This window comes from Rhinatrema bivittatum, chromosome 1 (genome assembly GCF_901001135.1).
Source record: "Rhinatrema bivittatum chromosome 1, aRhiBiv1.1, whole genome shotgun sequence".
Lineage (NCBI taxonomy): Eukaryota > Metazoa > Chordata > Amphibia > Gymnophiona > Rhinatrematidae > Rhinatrema > Rhinatrema bivittatum.
Genome location: NC_042615.1, coordinates 387,354,776 through 387,374,702, shown reverse-complemented (window position 1 = coordinate 387,374,702; position 19,927 = coordinate 387,354,776). Strand labels below are relative to the sequence as shown.

The 19,927-nt window shown below is 45.2% G+C and overlaps 1 protein-coding gene across 8 annotated transcripts in view; it reads right to left on the bottom strand.

Moving 5' to 3' along the window:
- The window catches only part of RBPMS (RNA binding protein, mRNA processing factor), a 589,352-nt gene that overhangs the window by 335,892 nt on the left and 233,533 nt on the right, over window positions 1-19,927 (bottom strand). For all 8 annotated transcript variants that reach the window (XR_003856672.1, XR_003856668.1, XM_029601505.1 and 5 more), the window contains exon 2: window positions 14,414-14,491. Coding sequence is in view for 6 of the 8 variants with exons in the window: in XM_029601505.1 (XP_029457365.1) it covers window positions 14,414-14,491 (78 nt within the window). In the remaining 2 variants the exon portion in view is untranslated. The remainder of the gene's footprint in view (window positions 1-14,413; window positions 14,492-19,927) is intronic.

The window sequence follows — 19,927 nt, the reverse complement described above, 5'->3', positions numbered from 1 at the left end:
TGGTTTGTTCGTATTTGTGGATGGGGAAGGGAAATATCATACAACTTGTAAGAAGCAATCTTCAAATCTGTGTGGGGAGGTATAAAGTCCATCAGTTCTTGTTAATCAGTGAATTTCACAGTAGTTCACAAAGGTACAATATCAGCATTCTTTCGCTTTCAAAACTGCTCAAGGAAAAAGCACCCCAAGAGATTTGGACCTGCTCTTTCTCTGGGTACTTTTTCTGGCCCAAACTCTGCACCCTTCATACCAGCATTTACCTGCATTTACACTGCCTGGGTACTGCCTGGGTACTTTTTCTGGCCCAAACTCTGCACCCTTCATACCAGCATTTACCTGCATTTACACTGCCTCGAAATGCCTCAGTGTAAATGCAGGTAAGAGTAACTGCACTACTTTTACCCACATGCTAGGTGGGCAATTTTCAAATAGCCCTGTTCCCCAGGTTAATGATAATAAGAACATAAGAACATGCCATATTGGGTCCATCAAGCCAAGGGTCCATCAAGCCCAGCATCCTGTTTCCAACAGGGGCCAATCCAGGCCATAAGTACCTGACAATACCCAAAAACTAAGTCTATTCCATGTTACCATTGCTAATAATAGCAGTGACTATTTTTCAAGTCAACCTGATTAATAGCAGGTAATGGACTTCTCCTCCAAGAACTTATCCAATCTTTTTTAAACCCAGCTATACTAACTGCACTAACCATATCCCCTGGCAACAAATTCCAGAGTTTAATTGTGCGTGGAGTGAAGAAGAACTTTCTCCGATTAGTTTTAAATGTGCCACATGTTAACTTCATGGAGTGCCCCCTAGTCCTATTATCTGAAAGAGTAAATAACTGATTCACAATAACCCGTTCTAGATCTCTCATGATTTTAAACACCTTTCCCTCTGTAGCACTTTGAGTCATTCCAGTTGTTAATCAGCTTAAACAGCCACACCTGAACAGGTAAGAAGCCCTAAGACCTACCTTTGATGGTAAAATCATCTCAGTTGTCTGTAATTAGATGGCCTGGCTTAAATTGCACTGAGTGGAAGCCTTACAAGATTCTTCAGTGTTGAACAGAGAATCAAATGCTATTTCTTTTGGCTCATATGTCCTTATCTGTGACAAGGACGTGCCTATTTGAGGTGGTAATTATTATTGTCAGAAAAATCCCTATGCATTTTTAAATTCTAATAATCTTTAATGTGTAGTTATGCTAAGATGGTTCCTTTCTACTCTGGAAAATCTAACACAGTGATCTCCAGTCAGGTTTGTGTGTACTCCTGGGGGTACAAGGAAACCTCTCAGTGGGTACATCAGGGGTGAGCAAACAATAACCCATGGGCCAAATCTGGCACAGGGGACCCTTTCATCTGGTCCTCTTGACCAGTCCTACTGGACTATTGATGTTATAGCTTCAAGGCCATCCCTGGCATTTCCTGATGCCAGCAGCCAGGGCTCAGTGTCACACACGCATTATAAAACACAAACGCTTTGGGCCTTTGCTGATGATGTCAGTGGAAACCAGGAACTCGGAGCTAGAGTCAGTGGCAGAAGGGCCAGTCTCCTTCAGCATTCTGGTTTCCTCTTGGTCCTATTTTACTGTGTCACCATTTCTCCTCTGCAGAACAACTCTTCCTGTGTTCTCCACTGCTTCCCTGAGTCCCACTGTGAACAGCTGCTAGCAGCAGGAGCTGTTAAGAATGCCCTCACCACTGTCTCTCTCATTTCTGGTCCCTTTATGCTGATAGCAGCGATTCCAGCAGCACTTCCAGGTTCAGGACCCGGACCACCACCGACCACTACAGCCCCTGCTGCCTCAGTCTGCCGACAGCTGAAAGAGCTGATCAGCAGCGGGAGCCATCAGTGGAGTTCCGGCTGCAGTTCGCTATTGCTGCCTCTCACAAAACGTCTGTGCCCATGTGTCACAGGAGGAGTTCAGCATCAGCACAGGGCTGGGAGAGCAGATGTCTCTCCTCGAGGAGGGCACGTGGGTGTCTGTCCTTCCACACAGGGGCAGGGCCTGGAGAAGTGATATCCTTTTGGGCAAGGAGTGCCAAGAAAAGGGAAAGAGGTTTCAGAGCCCAGGAGGGGGTGGAGCCAGAGTTAGGAGGGATTTCTCCAGAGTCAGAGTACAGTGGATTGGATTGCCTTGAGAGTTTTCAAAGAGAAGAACCCAGCCCCAGGAAAATGTCCAGGAGTGCCTGCAGAATAAACTTAACAGCCAGAGAGAGGGAGATTTTGAGAAGACCTACAATACCCACAATGCACTGGGAGACCAAAGGTGGAAGGGCGCTGAAGAGTTTTATCTTTCTGGGAAGGAATGAGTGAAGGAGACTGAGATCTGTTTTTGTATTTTTGGACTTTGTGTCACGTGTAGTGTACCAACAATTGGTGTACTATGTTGTGGATTTTGTTTTTTCCTGCCACCACTTTGCAGGAAAGAATTTTATTTTGAACAGATTTGAATGGATTGTTGGGGGGGGGGGGGGGGCTTTGCAACTGGGCAGGAGTGCAGAAGAGCTCCAAAGAGAGACAAAACCCTAAAGGCCTTGTAAAGATTTCTTTCTCCTCCTCCCCACCTATGACAGGAACCCCAGGAGGTCACAGCGCCTTGTGTGGTCCACCACGGCCCTTCTCGTCTGCCCTCCATGCCCAGGAGCTGACCAGAACAGGGGTCTACATAGGTATGAGGAAATGTGGGGAGGCAATCTCTGGGGCAGGCTCTCAGCAATGCAGGAGGGCGGACCCTGGGATGGACTCATAAGTGATAGGTGAAATGCGCTCCCCCCCCCCCCCCCCGCCAACCTTTCCTGCTTCCTCCCCTGAGCTCTGAGGGAGCCCTCCCTCACCCCTGTTACTCAAATGGAGCTTAGAGGGGGAACTCGGACTGCTGGTTACAGGCAAGAGTCAATAGTGTGGCCCTGTGTAAACAAAAGGTTTGTCCACTGCTGGGTTACACAGTCAGACCCCCACAGTCATACAGGAGCAGTGAGCACCATCACCTGCAGGAGACAACCACCTGCCAGTACTGTAGGAAGAGCCAACCCCGTTGCTCTTAGTGAACCATTGCCAGCACAGATCTGCATGCCCTGTGCGGCATCTTTCAATTTCAAGGCAGTTGGGTAACAGGCAGAACTGCCACCACTAGATGAGAGCGGCAGGAGATGCAGCCAGCCACAGAATGGAAGCAGAGTCAGCAGGGATCACGGGGCAGTGAAACGCTGCCCTTCTTGTCCCCTTGCTTCCTTCCTCCTGTCTACATACTGTGCCACTACACAAAGTTCAAAGCAGCAATCAGTCCCAGAGCCGAAGAGATGAAGGATTATGGCCGATACACTACTGCACTCCTCCTCCTGCTGCTCAACAGCTGCTGCCTGCCCAACCTGACCCCAGATCTCTTGCAGCAATTCTGCAGGAAGGACCCAATTACGTTTGGGCTACGGTTCCTGTGGTCCCGCTATTCTGATGCCTCTGGAAAGGGATATGGAGGGCTGGGAGGTGGGAGAAAGCCAGAGAAAGGGAGGTGAGGGCAGAATAATGAAGGAAAGGGAGGGTTAAGAGCCAGCAAATAAGAGATGGAGGGCTCAGACAGATCAATGGGAGAAGAGACAGGGAAGAGAGGGAAACCGAAGGGTCCATATTCAGCCATTATCTGGTTGAGCAACTTGGTCAGATAAAATTATCCAGCTAACTTGGCAGAGATATTCCATGCCGCTGAATATATGCAGTTTTCTAATAGTTAGCTGGGCAAATTTATCCAGCTAACTGTAGACCAGCTGAGTAGCAGGTCTAATTTTCTGGCTAAATTAGCCAGATTAGGCTGAATATCGGCACTTATTCAGCTAAGTTAGCTGGATAAGCAACTCTGATTTGGACTACTCCCATCCTTCCCCGTAACTTACCTGGATAACATTTTAGCTGGATAAAAAGTTATCTATTAAGTGGTGGCTGCTGAAAATGGCCAAATACTGAAACTGTGTCTCTTAGCAGGATAAATCTGAACATACTCAGCTAAGTGGAGCTGAATGTTAACCTCAGAGAGATGAAAGGCAAGAGATAGGAGAGAACTGAGGGAGAAAGACAAAGAGCTGGCAATGAAGAGAGGGATGGTTGGAAAATAAAGATGAAGAGAAATGGTATTAAAGAAGGATATCTAAGCAACTGGCGAGGAAGCGAGGCGTGAAGGAGAAAAAATAGAAAATAGAAAGGAGAATCAGAAAACAAAGTCCATGATTTACTAAGGCTTTTCCAATTCTATGTCTATGGGGAAAACGTTTAGCAAATCAAGTCCAAATTAGAAAACAGACATAATAAAAGCAGAGATTAGATAGAAAAGGAAAAAAACTTAAATAACCAAGATATAATAAAACACATTTTATATCCAGTTTAGGTACTGAATTATGACTTTGTGAAGTACTAAATTATTTTGTATTCTACTTGCTGACACCAGTGGAATTTCCCTGAAGACCCCTATGAATTGCCCAACCCCAGCACAGCCTACCCTCCCACTCCAAGCCCTAGTACAGCCTACTCATCCCCATCACAGTCTGCCCTCTCTCCCTGCCCTCCCCCCCAACCCTGGAGCACCAGCACAAGCACCAGCCCAGGCTAACCCTCCAGCCCCAGCTGCAACACAGACACCCATGGAAATAACCCTGGAGACTCCTATTATTGCCCTTCCCCCTGCACTCCCAGCACAGCTTGCACTCTCAGGCGCTCCCCCAGCCACAGCACAGCCTGAGCCCCAGTCACTTTAACCTCCAGATATTGGACTTGTTCTCTGAGAGCCAGGAGCTCTTTGCACTAAGTGCACACATAACCTCTCACAATTGGTGGATAATCATACATGTGGCACTCAATGCAAAAGACTGGATAATGGATCATTTTTTATATCTATGTTGTCTTTGTTACAATTTGTTGATCTTTTAATTATCTATTACCATATAATCCACCTTGAACTACTATTGTAATATATGGAATATAAATCTTAAATAAATGAAATGTTAACTCCCCTTTCACTGCTTGACTACTGTCTGTATCAAATAAATAAATCTGTTGTTGAAAATGTTTACAAAGTGGTATTATGACACATTACTACTGATCCTCTGCTACTGGAAAGAAGGTGGGATGTGGGAGCTGAAGCCTACATTTCTTACCATTTCCTCTATAGCTATCTTCTGAGAGAAGTATATAGATGAACATTTTGGTCCTCTGCCCCTAGAAAGAGTACAGGAGCTGTGAAACAAACCTAGATGGCTCACAATATCCTCTGCTAGTAAAAGTATGCAAACTAGCTTTCAGGCTCTCCTCTATTGGAAAGAATGCAGGGTTTGTAAATGCTGAAACTTAGAAGGCTCATAGTGGATTCCTCTGCTGGGGCTGCTAGTAAAAGTATTCAAATGAGCCTGCCAAGTCTCTGCTGCTGGAAGCAATGCTGAGGCTGTGGAAGTTGAAGCCTAGACAGCTTGTGGTGTCCTATGGAGTCCTCTGCTGGGGGAAGTAGGCAGATGAGCCTTCCAATCCTCTGCTGCAGACAGATAGACACAACTTCTACCTAATGGCATTATATATATCTAGATGCAAATTTATTTTTATTAAATTACTCTATGTGTGTAAGCATTGACAAGCAGCACTGCTGTACTCTTTTTTTTTTTTTTCTATTCTTTATTTATTGCTTTCAAATTATTACAATAAACAACATTTATACAAGAAAATTTATATCATATTTGTTAACTGTTGATTTGGTAAATTCTCAAATATAAATCCACATTAAGGAATAACATCATCTCATCCAGCAGTTAACTTACATGATTATATTTAGGTAAATAAGTGAAATCCTTACTTATCTCTGAACGGTTAAAAAGAAAAAAGGAAGAAAGAAACTATCTTTCAAATATTATCACATTTAGGACCCAATTTTCTCTAATGCCGGTCTATTTTCCTTCGAGGAGATCTTTAAGACCCACCGGATCTACAAAGGAATATGTCTTACCCTCTAACCTAACATTACATTTACATGGGTATCTTAAACTAAAATATCCCCCTTTATCCACAGTTGTTTTCCTATATTGCAGAAAGGCTTTCCTACGAATTTGTGTGGCATGAGTTAGATCAGGAAAGATCCATACCTTTTGGCCATAGAAATTAATAACTCTATTCCGGAAAAAAGCTCTCAAAATATTTTCCTTATCTGTGGAAAAGGCTAGTTGAACCAAGAGTGTTCTCCTTATATTTATTTCTAATTCATCCTGCGATTTCTGAAGCAAATCAGATAAGTCAATTGACTCTTCTCCACTATCTTTCACCTTTACATCTTCTAATTTTTCTCCCATTACAGTTTTTATCTTTTTATCCCCCAGGTAAAAAGCTTTTACAATTACCGGCAGTGTTATTTCAGGAAATTTTAATATCTGCATTAAATAATTCCTGAATAACTCTAGTGGGTCCAATTTATTAGAAAAAGGAAAGTTATTAACCCTTAAATTCAATGATCTTACAGTGTTCTCTAAATTCTCTATTCTTTTATTAACTTCATCTTCAACTTTTATCTGATGGACTTGGATTTTTTCAACACATGAAACACGATTTCCCATATCATTTAACATATCTTTTTGCTTCCCTATTTCATTAGTATTCAATGCAAGCGATTTAGTAGTTTTCAGAACAACCTCTGTTAAGTTATTTATAGATGTATCTAATTTTGCCAAATAATGCCACAGAGTTTCTAGAGTAATATTTGCTGGTTTTTTTGGCAAACTATCTCTCTTGATAATTACACTGATATTCTCTTGATCTCCTTTTTCCACCTCATCATTCTTTGGTGTACTAAACTCTTTTGGTGAAATATTAAGAGTTTCCATGGAATCAAGTTCTCCTGATAATTGTACCTTCTGCTTAGAGGGTTCCATATTTTCATTTAAATTCCCCAATTTCCCTTGTTTGTCCTGTGGGATAAAAGTCTCCTCATGTAGGCCACCTGGTATATCCGGGGAATTCCCCCCACCAGGTGGTGTTGGTGGAACCGGCGCTCCCGGGCTTAATGTTGTTTCATTGGCTAGAGATGAAATGCTCCGTTCTAGGATTTCATCTACAACAGCCTGCTCACACGGGATTTTCTTAGGGTCCAACCACTCCAATACTGTTTTCTGTCCGAGGTCTTGTGCAGCCGTCTCACCAACGGGCCTTATCCTGGCCTTCCGTTTGGTGTGCGGCATATCAAGGAAATAATAAAATAACTAAACTTAGGACTTCAAAAAGTATTGGTAATGTGATATTAATTTATAAGGATTTCACAAAACGAAGGCAGCAGGTTAAACTAAGCCTTATGTTCCTACCTGAGACGAGTTTGAGACTTTATAGGCAAATCCCGGCGAATTCCGTCGAAGCCCGTCAAAGCCCTGCTTTGACGTGCGCGCCCCTTGAGCGCGCGCGGCTTAAGCTGCGCGCCGGCGTCGTCTGCGCGCCGCAGACACCGAGGCTTTTATAGTCACTTCCTGGTTCTCCTCCCGTAGGTAGCCAATAGGAAAGCAGCGTCTTGAGATGTTACACCGTTGGGGCCAATCAAATCACCCCCGGGTCCAGCTGGTCATTCAAAGGAATTAAGCATGAAATTGAGAGGAGACCGCTCAGGTAGTAGAAAAGCCAGTTCTCACCTGCCTGCCTCGATTTTCCTAGGCAGACGCCGAGGCTTTTATAGTCACTTCCTGGTTCTCCTCCCGTAGATAGCCAATAGGAAAGCAGCGTCTTGAGATGTTACACCGTTGGGGCCAATCAAATCACCCCCGGGTCCAGCTGGTCATTCAAAGGAATTAAGCATGAGCACTGCTGTACTCTTAACTATATTTTCCACATGTAGTATTTATTCCTAAAATACACCATATACTATTTTTGGCCATTTCTTTTAAGTGGGCAGAACAGTGTTCATTTTTAATATCCTCCCCCTTCTCCCTGAGGTGAACCATGAAAACTTAGGCTATCTGCCACTCTTTCCTCCTGTCATAGCTCCCTCTATTCTTCTGCTAAGCTTCAAATTGGTGCCAAGTTTTGGGGAAGAGACAAACCACCACAAGAAGCCTGCCCTCTGGCTACCTCCAGCACCAAGGTCCCTTCCTACCAGATTCACTTTGAATGTAGCAGAGTCTGTGTCGTGTGTATGTATGCACATACATGCTTGTTATGTGGCACTTAAATAATTGAACAACATCCAGATATCACACTGAAATACAAATATAGTATTTGCTGTGAGTTTTGAAGTTTTGTAGCAGTGTGGGCGTACAAAATATCTGAAACTGTTGAAAGGTGTATAGTAGTCATGAAAGGTTGTATTCTCTCACACTGCACCTTCTAAATCTACTTGAATTGAAACTTGCCTTTCCAAGTTCAAGCAAGTTTCAATTCCAGCCCGAGGTAATTCCCTGCCTCAGAGGGCTTATAATCTAAGCCTTTACCTGAGGGAATAGAGGGTGAAGTGACTTGCCTAAGGTCACAAGAAGCATCCACAGGAGAAGGGGGGATTGAACCCTGGCATCCTTGGTTCTCAGTCCAGTGCTCTAACTAGTGGGTTACTCCTGACACTTAGGGCTACTGGCTGACTTCAAATTGTCAGGACAGATTACTCTAGTCCTGAATTTACTCCACTGCATGCATGAACATGTAGTTTTGACTTCCTTATTGATTTCCTAATAAAAACAAGATGTGTGAGGTATTTTACACATACGGGTTAAGCCAGGACTGGATCAGCCTGCCCTGAAAATCTGGAGCCACTTGGCAAGCCTACTGTCAGTGGAGTAGTAAAGGAAAACTCTTTTTTCTTATTTTAAGGATGCTGTTGACTTACTTACTTTTATAGCCACGTTATCTTATATTCATGCTGTTATCAATGAATAAAGCCCTCCGGCTATGGCAGGTAATTTCAGCTGTTAATCTGAAAATAATTTGCCACACTGGGTCAGATCAAGGGTCCAATAAGTCCAGGATCCCATTTCCAACAGTAACCAATCCAGGTCACAAGTACTTGGCAAGATCCCAAACAGTAAACAGATCCCATGCTGAAATCGTGCAGTGATAAGTAGTGGCTATTGCTTAAGTCTATTTGGTTAATAACAGTTTATTGACAATACACAACTATCTATAAAAAGCTTATAAACTTTACATGCTTATTTGTCAGAAAAATACATGCGCATACATGGTAATTACAGTTAGAAATACTAAGGACATTCTTTATAGATTCAAGGAAAATGGATTCCCTGCATAGCTAGAGATGTTCACTTGGCTATGAGAATTTTAAGAGCACTTTTAATTAAAGTGGGCAATGCAAAAGCCTAAACAGTAAGGGGTTTCCTTATTTGTTAAGGGTTATCCCTTCCAAATTTGTTTAGGGGGTTCTTAGAGTGGGTCATGCAGATGGTAAAGTGGACCTGTACACTGCAAGTGCCCTCCATGAGCTCTGGTCTCATTCTTCCTACTTCTGCTGGCTTAATCAAAATGCTGCAAACGCTACTTTCAAACTCAAACTCTTAACTTTATTCCTGGATTCACCAGCCAGCAGCTATATACACGGGTTGGTTTTGCAATGTGGAATAATAAAACAGGTACAAGCTCAAGATCTCAGAATTTCATGGGATTCAAAACAATCAGAAATACAACTTATCCTCACTTATGGGTCGATTTTAAAAGCATTGCTCAGGCAAAAACAGCCACATATGCACCTATGCGGGCCTCGCACGAGCAACGCATATTTTAAAAAGCCACGAAGTACGTGCGTACATACCTGTGCATGCATCAAGAAGAAGGGGGTGGAAAAGGGGTCGAGCATGGCCATTCCCGGGGGGGGACCAAGACATAACACGTGTAAGTCCACATTTTAAAAAAGGTGACTATGGCGTATGTTGGCTTCCGTACTTTACTTTTGGTCCTGATGAGGTGCAAGTCTGGAGATTTCAATTTTTAGGGCATTTGGCACAGTGTGAGGGCTCGGGGTCAGGTGGGGGGCTTGCAGGATGCAGAACCAGAGAGGTCTTGAAGATCTCGATATAAACTGGGGAAACTAGTGGACTACTTGGAAAAAGTGGTTTTTCTCTCACGAGAGCATGTTTTAAAATCCACCTGCATAAAACCCACTACAGCCCTAGCCAAAATACATGTGTAGTGGGTACTTTAAATGATACACGCGTACTTGCGAGCACCATTTAAAACCGCAGTGTCTCTCTGCCTGCGCGCTGATATGCGCATTTACAGGCGCACACACGTTCCTTTTTAATTGCCGTTATAGATAGCAATTATGAGATTTACAGGGGCAACCTCTCATTCTTTACAGGGAACTCTTTTGGACTTCCGCACCTGTTACCTCTCTGGAACATATCAGTTATGTTCCCTCCCAATTACCCCATTCCCCAAACACTTCTATCCAGGAATGAGGATCACTCAGCTGAGCTACCTCAGATATAGCAGATCAAAATTCATATCCAAAGGGTACAGTGCAGTTTCCACAGACCTACTCACAACTCTTCTAGGTCTGTGACCTCCCACTAGACTTCCATAGCTCTCCAGTCCCATAGCAGGTGGGCTTTCCCCAGCATCCCCCATGCTACAGACCATTTGGGGCACTCCTCATCTCAGACTCACTGCAACTCCCCTCCCTGCCTTGTTCCTTAAGAGAAAGTACAGTTGAATCTTCATCACGGTTTTGGGTCAAGTCCCCAGGAGGAGGAAAAGAACCCCTCTCCATACCATGGCCTTGGGCCTCTCCCCATGCAGGGTCCCACTCCCACTGGAAAGGTCCCCGGGTCTCCCAGCCTGTAGACTGTCGACTCCATGTTGCTACATCTTTGGAGGTCCCTTTCACACACTCAACCCTGAGAAGGGCAGGAACCTATAAGGCAAAACCTACCAAAGATTTCACACTTTTATACCTCCTGCTAAACCTTGTTCATCCAAATCAGAAAAAAAAACATATTTACGGGCACACATACCACGCTCCCCCAAATCACATCATCATATAAACCAGTGGTTCTCAATCTTGTTTTGGCTGGGACACACCTGACAGATGGTTCTCCCATTTGACCATCAGGGTGCTAAATGTAAACATGCACTCTGCATTAGAGATGTGCTTCGGCGAAAAATTTCGTGTTGGGCTTCGTTTCGGGGCCCACCCGTGGGAATTTCATTTTTCCTGCGGTTTGGGGTTTTTTTTTTTCCAGGGGGCCCCCACCCCGATTTTCAGGTTAGTACACACTATCGGGAGTTAGCGCGCACTAACTCAAAAATGAATTTTTCCCGAAATTTCGGAAAAAATTAAATCGTTTTTCGGTTCTCCCGAACCATTCCAAATTAGGCAATTTCGTTGACATTGCCTAATTCGGGAAAAACGATTGCACAACCCTACTCTGCATCCAAATCCCCTCGATCCCCAGCAATGAGTGCAGAGCAGAACTAGGGCATTACCCTGTACAATCGCCATAAAAAAAAAGATATTCTGGTTCTGACGACATCTCAGTAAAAGCAAAACAAACTCTCTTTTACTACCAGGCACAATAGCCTTTCTTATGAAAAGACAGTAATTTACCATTAATGCATATCCTTACTGAGAAAACACAACAAATAAGATTAATGCAAATGCCTATTTGCTAGTAAAATTCCTCACCTCGGTCATACACACTGACCTTCACCAAGTACAGAAAAATCACAAATTATAAATATGGAGACAGAAGCTGAAATGGAAAACAAAAAAAGCCACTCTACATGCATTGTGAACCTGGAGAAATGGAAAGAGAAATATAGCACCTAACATAGTCCCAGGATCTGCAATAATGCACACAAACTAACCTGCACAAAGTTACACCTGTATTATGGAACACACTCAAACAGTAACAACCCCACCTATGAAAAGGCAACGCTACAAATATTTAATCAGGTCCTAAACACTAACACACTTCCTATTAGGAAAACAGAACAAGCCAAGCTGCTATAGATCCCCACACTGAAATAATTGTAAAGCTATACTAATAAATGTTACAAAACAGCTGCTGAACTGAATAATATCCAACAATTAAAACCTCATTAAAATTATTAAAAATGTCCAAATATCAATAAAATATTTCAAAACAGCAGACATCGCATAATACCCAATAATTAAAATGGCAGTCAATAAAGAAAAATAAACTTAAAAAGCCACCTTTACTTACCCTCTTCAGCAACTCTCCTATTCTTTTCCTTTCCAGGCCAATAGCAATCACCAGAAGCAGCAAGGGCTGCTGAAATTCTGTCCTCACAGTCCTCTTCCTTATCGCCAATAACCAGTCACTCACACACATACACACACACCCAATTAGACCCCCAAGACCAGTCTCAGTCTCTCTCACACACCAGTCATCTTCCTGACCAGTCTCACACACACGCACACACACACACTAGTCATCTTCCTGACCAGTCTCTCTCGCTCACACAGAAACACAACACCTCCCTGACCAGTCTTTCTCTCAATCGCACACATGATCTCTTATATACAAGCTCTCAATCACACACAAATGCTGTCACACCCATTTACACCAGCTCTCACCCAGGCACCCATTCACACCCACACACCCAAGCTCGCACCCAGGCACCCATTCACACCCACACACAAACAAGCTCTCACCCAGGCACCAATTCACACCCACAAGCTCTCACCCAGGCACCCATTCACAACCACACACACACACACACACAAGCTCTCACCCAGGCACCCATTCACACCCAAATACACAAGCTCTCACCCAGGCACCCACACACACAAGCTCTCACCCAGGCATCCATTCACAACCACACCCACACACACAAGCTCTCACCCAGGCATCCATTCACAACCACACACACACAAGCTCTCACCCAGCCATCCATTCACAACCACACACACACAAACTCTCACCGCCAAACCTCTTCTTCCTTTGCTGCAAGTATGGGCTCCAGTTCTGCCATGGCTTTACTCCTACGGGCCTTTTATTTTCACCGCCACGGGGATGGGCTCTTGTGATGGCCTTGCTTGGTCGGGGTTGGGTTTCCTCTTCCCCGCCATGGGGATGAGCTCCCATGGTGGCTTTGGTTCCGTTTCCTCTTTGCTGCCACGGGGATGAGCTTCTGTGGCGGCCTTGCTTTGTCGGGGTTCGACACTGCCATTCCTCCCACCCCATGTGATGCCCCTTCTTCCTGCCTCACTGGCCAATCAGAGACTTCCTCCTTTCTTCCTACGCCCACTGGCAGGTAGAAGGGAGGAGGCTTCCAATTGGCCTGCACGGGGAGCAGGAAGAATGAAGGAAGCTTCCCATTGGCCCTCGGGGGTTGGAAAAAGGGAGAAGGGAAGTACAACCGGGTCAGTGGGACACTGCGAGCCGCAACACACCTGCCGGTGCTTGGTGACACACTGGTGTGTCGCGACACACCTGTTGAGAATCGCTGATATAAACAATTGTTTGCTTTATAAAATGGCATCCTGTGGTCATTTTGGGGTACTGCAACAGAAAATAAATAAAACCATTACAGCCAACTCCTCCATCCAGGAGCGCACCTATCAACCAAAAAGAGGGTCAATTTTGGGGGCCTCCCTACAACAGAATTAAACAAACTCTAAAATCTATATAGGAAGAAGATGAGGCTTGTGGCACAATTAATGGCAATATTTTCCAAGGCAGTGTCCCAGCTATTATTTCTTTTAAATATACTTATCTGCATGTCTTCATCCTCCTTCCCCTCCCTACACAATCACAATCCCCTATTTCCCATTGATATTCAAATTTCATAAGGAAACTCCATAATAGGTGCAGAATGCCCCACCCTTTCAGACCCAAGCATGAAGGGAATGAATGTCCACGGCCGAGCAAAATCCTCTGGACTGGAGCAGGAAACATTCTGACTCCAGCCTTTTCTCTTCCAATTTCTCTTTATTAACTCCACACAGCAAAATAAACTTCACTATACTGCCTGCCTTTGCAGTCTTCTGTGCACCCAACTTCCCAGAGAGGGAATAGGGATAGGGGGGCCCAGCTGGGATAGGGGCCTCCCTATCCCAGCTGGGCTTCCTCTCTTATTTCCTCTTTCACTGGTCACCCCATAGATCATTCTCCCTTTAGGGGATTTAGGGTGGACGAAGCATCTAGCCTGGTCCTACACAGGTTTATAGGTGAAATTAGGGGCACTCTCTCACAGTCCACTAAAATACTTAAATTCTGATTGCATATGAAAGAGCTGTGAATGGGTAATCACTAGAGCTGAAGTCTTGACAACTGGTGCTATTGCTCAAATGTTTCATGCTTGTGCTAATTTTTGTGAAGTTTATTTTTCTTATACTTGGAGGCTTATCAAAACACTGAAACTTCAACCACATTTCAATTATGTTCCTGCCGTTTTCCAAAAGCCTCATGGCTAAAGGCACACAATGATATTACCTTAAATGGCCTGAACAGCAGGTAGAGCTCTCGAGGCTTGATGTCCAGAGGCAAGCCACTGACAAACAATGTCCTCACCTGGAAAAGCAACAGAGAGAGGAGACACACTGAAAACTGTTGTTTTATTTACTTATTTCAATTATATTTATTCTACTAATTCAAAATGGCTTATTCTTGGTGGAGTATAAAAACATGTTAAACAATCTTACCTAAAAGTACCATACAACAACATAATAATACGACATAAATGGACAACAAAATCAATAAAATAATACTAGAAAAACTCTGGTGTATAATAATAATAGTAAAATAAGCTAATAAATAGCCTAAACTAAAAATATCAGCTATTCTATATTCAAAATTTATGTAGTATATTATCAATAGAAATACTGGTCTCATATTGTAGCATAAATGTTTCTTAATTTGACATTGCTAATTGGTAACGGTGGGTTCCATTCTATCTGCTGTATCTTGGAAACACATTGCTTGGGATTTCCAGATACAATGATACAGAAATGACTGAGATTTCCCTAGTATTCCTCCTACTCTGGCAGGCGTACCCATTCCAACAATGATCTATGGGTTTAGCTTCTATTAAGATGCCCACAGATCTCCATGTTTTATATGTCCTTGAGCCAAGCAAAAGGAAAGTGACATAAGCGAAAGAAACCAGGAATATGCGGGAATGCCAGAAATATGTGGGAAAATGAAAGACTCAGTAAACAGACCTCTTGATGCATCTCAAATGTTAGTGCAAAATAAAATAAAACCCTGAAATGTTGTTTAAATCTATACCTCATGAAAGATTAGAACTGTAATTAGAATACTGTAGCACCAAACACAGAGCGCAATGAATTCCTTATAAAATTATAAATCCAGGCGGGCTCTGTGGCAGAGCTGTCCCATGCAGAAGGTTCCCTGTTCCATCCCTGGGTCACGTCTTCCATTCCCTGGTTTACTGGGGTTTGGGATGCTGTGGAGACAGTAGCCACAGCCCCTAGGAGGGAGAGAGTCATGGTTGTAGCTTATTAAGGATGACACCTAGTGGCCTGATTCAGGACCCAGGATTGCAAGCTTCCAGAAGAAGAATTGGTGCACGGTTCCTGGCCCAGGACTGTCACTGCAACGACCAGACTAGGTACATTGGGAGAGATGGATATAAAATAGGGGAAGTATTCCCTGGTGACTGTGACCATATGCAATCCGGGCACCATTTTGGATTACTATGAAGCCCTGATAATAGACTTGCAGTGCAGTTAGAGAGAGGAATTAGGGGGAGGATCCATTCTGTGACAGCTCTCCCAGTGGCAGGGCTGAAATGGATATCCCCACAGGAGGCTTTTTAGCAGAGCTCCGCAAAGGGCTCTCAGGCAATCTAACAGATCGATACAGTAAAGTGCAACCGCGGTTACCCTGCTCCTAACTCGCCTTCTACTAACTTTCCGGCCGCGTTAGCCCTTCCCGCGATACACTATCCCCTTTAACTCATCCCTACCGCCTCTTAAAATCCCCGGGTGACCCCTTCCGCCCGCAGCATGTATATTAAATGTAAACGAGCGAATTAGCTATTCCCTCCCATACAGTAACGCGCACCCCGACTATCGCTTTTTTCCCCTGCCGTTTTGCCACGCGTTTACCCCGCTAACTTACCGCCTACCCTTACCCCAGCGTTAGAGGCAGGGGTAAGGGTAGACGGCAAACTTTCCCCCAGCCCCCGCCCACCTGCCCTGGCCGCGTCCGGTCTCCGGTGCAGCCCCAGTCCTGTCCCCTCCTCCCGAAGCAAAAAAAAAAAAGAAACCCCGAAAAAAAAGTAGCAAGAGAGCGAGGGGAGAGACGGGCAATCCTACGCTCGGGCCTGCCAGTCCCTTGTTCTCTCCTCCCGAAGCAGGGCGCGAAAAGCAGCCTTGCTCCAGGAGGAGGGGGGGGGCAGTTTAAAGCAACGAAGCGACTTACTTTTGCAGCCCCCCCCCCCCGCACATCGGCGACGACCGCGGCTCCTGCCTCCAGCCTCCAGCTGTCAGACAGACGCATCGCACGTGGGAAAGCGACCCCTATGCGTGCAATTGACTGCTCAAGATGTGAAGTCACATGCCGTGACACCAAACGTCGTGACGTCACGTCTTGAGCAGCCAATTGCACGCATAGGGGCCGCTTTCCCACGTGCGATGCGTCTGTCTGACAGCTGGAGGCTGGAGCCGCGGTCGTCGCCGATGTCCAGAGGGGGGGCTGCAAAAGTAAGTCGCTTCGTTGCTTTAAACTGCCCCCCCCTCCTCCCGGAGCAAGGCTGCTTTTCGCGCCCTGCTTCGGGAGGAGAGGAGAAGGGACTAGCAGGCCCGAGCCTAGGATTGCCCGAATCTCCCCTCGCTCTCTTGCTACTTTTTTCGGGTTTTTTTTTTTTGCTTCGGGAGGAGGGGATAGGACTGGGGCTGCACTGGAGACCGGACGTGGCTAGGGCAGGTGAGCGGGGGCTGGGGGAAAGTTTGCCGAGCATCGGAGAACATAACTGTCCACTTCCTGGTACCTGTCATTTCAAATGTCATTTGAAATGACATTTGAAATGACAGATACCAGCGTGGCCGTGAAGCGTTAGGCCCGCGCACCCAGGATACTGTATAGGCGCTCTATACAGTAAAATGGGTTGCGCGGGCCTAACCTTCGCCTAACGCTTCGCAGACGCGGCATGCATTTGCATGCAATTTGAAGAGAGTATCGAGCGGTAGGTGAAGAGAACTGTGCGTGCGGGGAACGAGGGTGCGCCTGGCACTGCCGCACTCTTTCTAACGCAGCATAACTGTATCGACCTGTAAGTTGGAAGTTAGAGAGGAAGATTGGAGGTTTATCCTGAGTTACTTTTTGGGTCTTCCTGGAGCCTTGGAAACCCTCTGAGACCTCTCCAGGGCAGGTCAGGGCTGCACTGCTGTTCTCTCCACACGAGGTGCAGTGTTCTCATGTTCTTATAGAAAGTTCATTATCCTTTCCTTCAGCAGAGGGATTCATTATTTTTCCCCACCGCCAAGGGAAGGCTAACCAACCTGTTGCTTCCAATCTCCATACTGTTAACACTTTGATGAAGAGGGACCACATCCGCTCTTCTCCAATCTTGCAACACCACTCACATTTTCCAGTATTTATTGAATACGTCCTTCAGTGGACCCACCAGAATCTCTTTGCGCTCCCTTAATATCCTGGAATCTATCTCACCCAGTCCCGGGCTTTTTCCACTTTGTTTTGCTAATTCCACACAAACAGTCTCTTCTGTATGTAGAGCGCCCTAATTGATCTGTACTAAGGGGGGTTATACCATATTTTCTTTAAAAACTTTTTATTTCTTGAAATTACAATTAATACATCCAAGAAATCTCTTGTTGATAATGGTACCAGATAAGGAAGAACAAATCAAAATATTAACAAAGGAAAGAGAAGAGACCCCATCTTATACCATATTTGAAGGGGAAGCAGAAGAGAATGTTAGTTGAGTTTTAGCTCCCCCTGTGGGAGGCTGCAATAGTAGAGTCCATACAGTATAAAATCCTGTGCTATCGTTTTGCAATGTGGATTTTTGGTTACCCCTTTCAGGGGGCAGGCTGTCTCTCTGCTCCTGCTTTTGGTTTTATTGTATTTTCTTTTGGGAAAATACCCATAGGCCTCATGGGAGAAGGTCTGGAACTGGAAAGGAAGAAAGGGTGCCTTATGCCAACTGTAATTATGCCAGATTTTGTCCTTCTTTATTTTGGGTAGAGGAAGTTTTATCCATGCTTCCTCTCTCCATTTTGGTTGAATTTTGGAGCTGTTTTAATTTTTACCATCTGCCTAAATTTTCAAGGATCCAGGAATTCAGGATATAACATCTAAAAGGATTCTGTAAGTCTTTTACCTCAAGAGATCCACTGGCCCTTGGAAGGCCATGAAAGAGTGAATCTCCAGTCATTTCTGGGAAGAGGAGAAGCTGGGAGGACAGAAGACCAGTGGTACCCATCCGGTGTGAACCACTATGATATCATCTGGATATTGGGGAGGTACCCTCCAGGTACTATTAAGGACACTGAGGCAGTGGCGTAGCCAGAATTGATTTTTTGGGTGGGCACAAGGTTAACATGGGTGGGCTGTAGGCATGCAGGTCTACTAGTTTTTTTACTGATAAATAATGCCAAATTATGCAGCATAGCATTCACATCTACGCCTAAGTATGAGGTTTACTTAATGATACAAACATAATTCACGGTGATTTGTGGTACTTTAGCCTTCTTATTATTACGATTTTATACACGGCTCCTACCTGTCCATAAATTTTGAGAGAGCGGTTGTGTTGCTTATATTTAAATTGCTAACATCTCAAAATATAGATATATATTTTTACCTTTGTTGTCTGATCTTTGTATTTTTCTAATCAGTTGGTCCTGGTCTCTTTTTCCCATTTTTTCCCTTATAGCTCATTTCCTAATTCCTTTTCAGTGTCTTTCTTCTATTACTGTCTTCTTCCCTTCCACACACACACACACACACACACACACACACACATACACGCTTTCTCTCACAGACTCCCTCTCACACACTCAAGCTGTCACTCTCATATGCTCTCCCCCCCCCCCCACAAGCTCACATTCAAGTTCTCACTTTCTCACCCCTCCCCAGGCTTATATTCTTATGCACACACAGACGCACATCCAGGCACCCATTCTCACCCACACACATAAACCCAGACTCCCATTCTCACCCACAAACCCATGCTCCCAGTCTCACCCACACATATTCAAGCTCCCATTCTCATCCATACATATACACATTTAAGGTACTATTCTCACCCACACATACACACATTCAAGCACCCATTCTTATCCACATATTCAAGCTTCCATTCTCACCCACCCACACAAACCCAGGCTCTCATTCTCACCCATATATACACACATTCAAGCTCCCATTCTCACCCACCCACAAACCCAGGCTCCCTTTCTCAACCACACATACACACATTCGAGCTCCCATTCACCCACATATTCAAGCTTCCATTCTCACCCACATACACACCCAGGCTCCAGTTTTCACCCACACACACTCCCATTCTCATCCACACATACACATTCAAGCACGTGCACAGCTTCCGCTTTCTCCCCCAGAGCAGGAAGATCAGCTGCCTCTCCTGCTGCCACCGGCCTCCTGCTATCTTCGGGCGTCGGGCCGTACTGCCCGCCGAACTTCCTGTCGGGGGGGGGGGGGAGCGGAAGCGCAGCGCACAACGTCCGCTTCCTCCCTCCCCCCCCCCCAAGCAGGAAGTTCGGCGGGTAGTATGGCCCGACGCCCGAAGATAGCAGGAGGCCGGTGGCAGCAGGAGAGGCAGCTGATCTTCCTGCTTTGGGGGAGAAAGCGGAAGCTGTGGGCGGCGCTTCCGCTCCCCCAAACAGGAAGTTCGGCGGGCCGTTTGGTCCGAAGATAGCAGGAGAACGGGTGGCAGCAGGAGAGGCAGCTGATCTTCCTGCATTGGGGGGAGGAAGCGGAAGCTGCACTCGGCGCTTC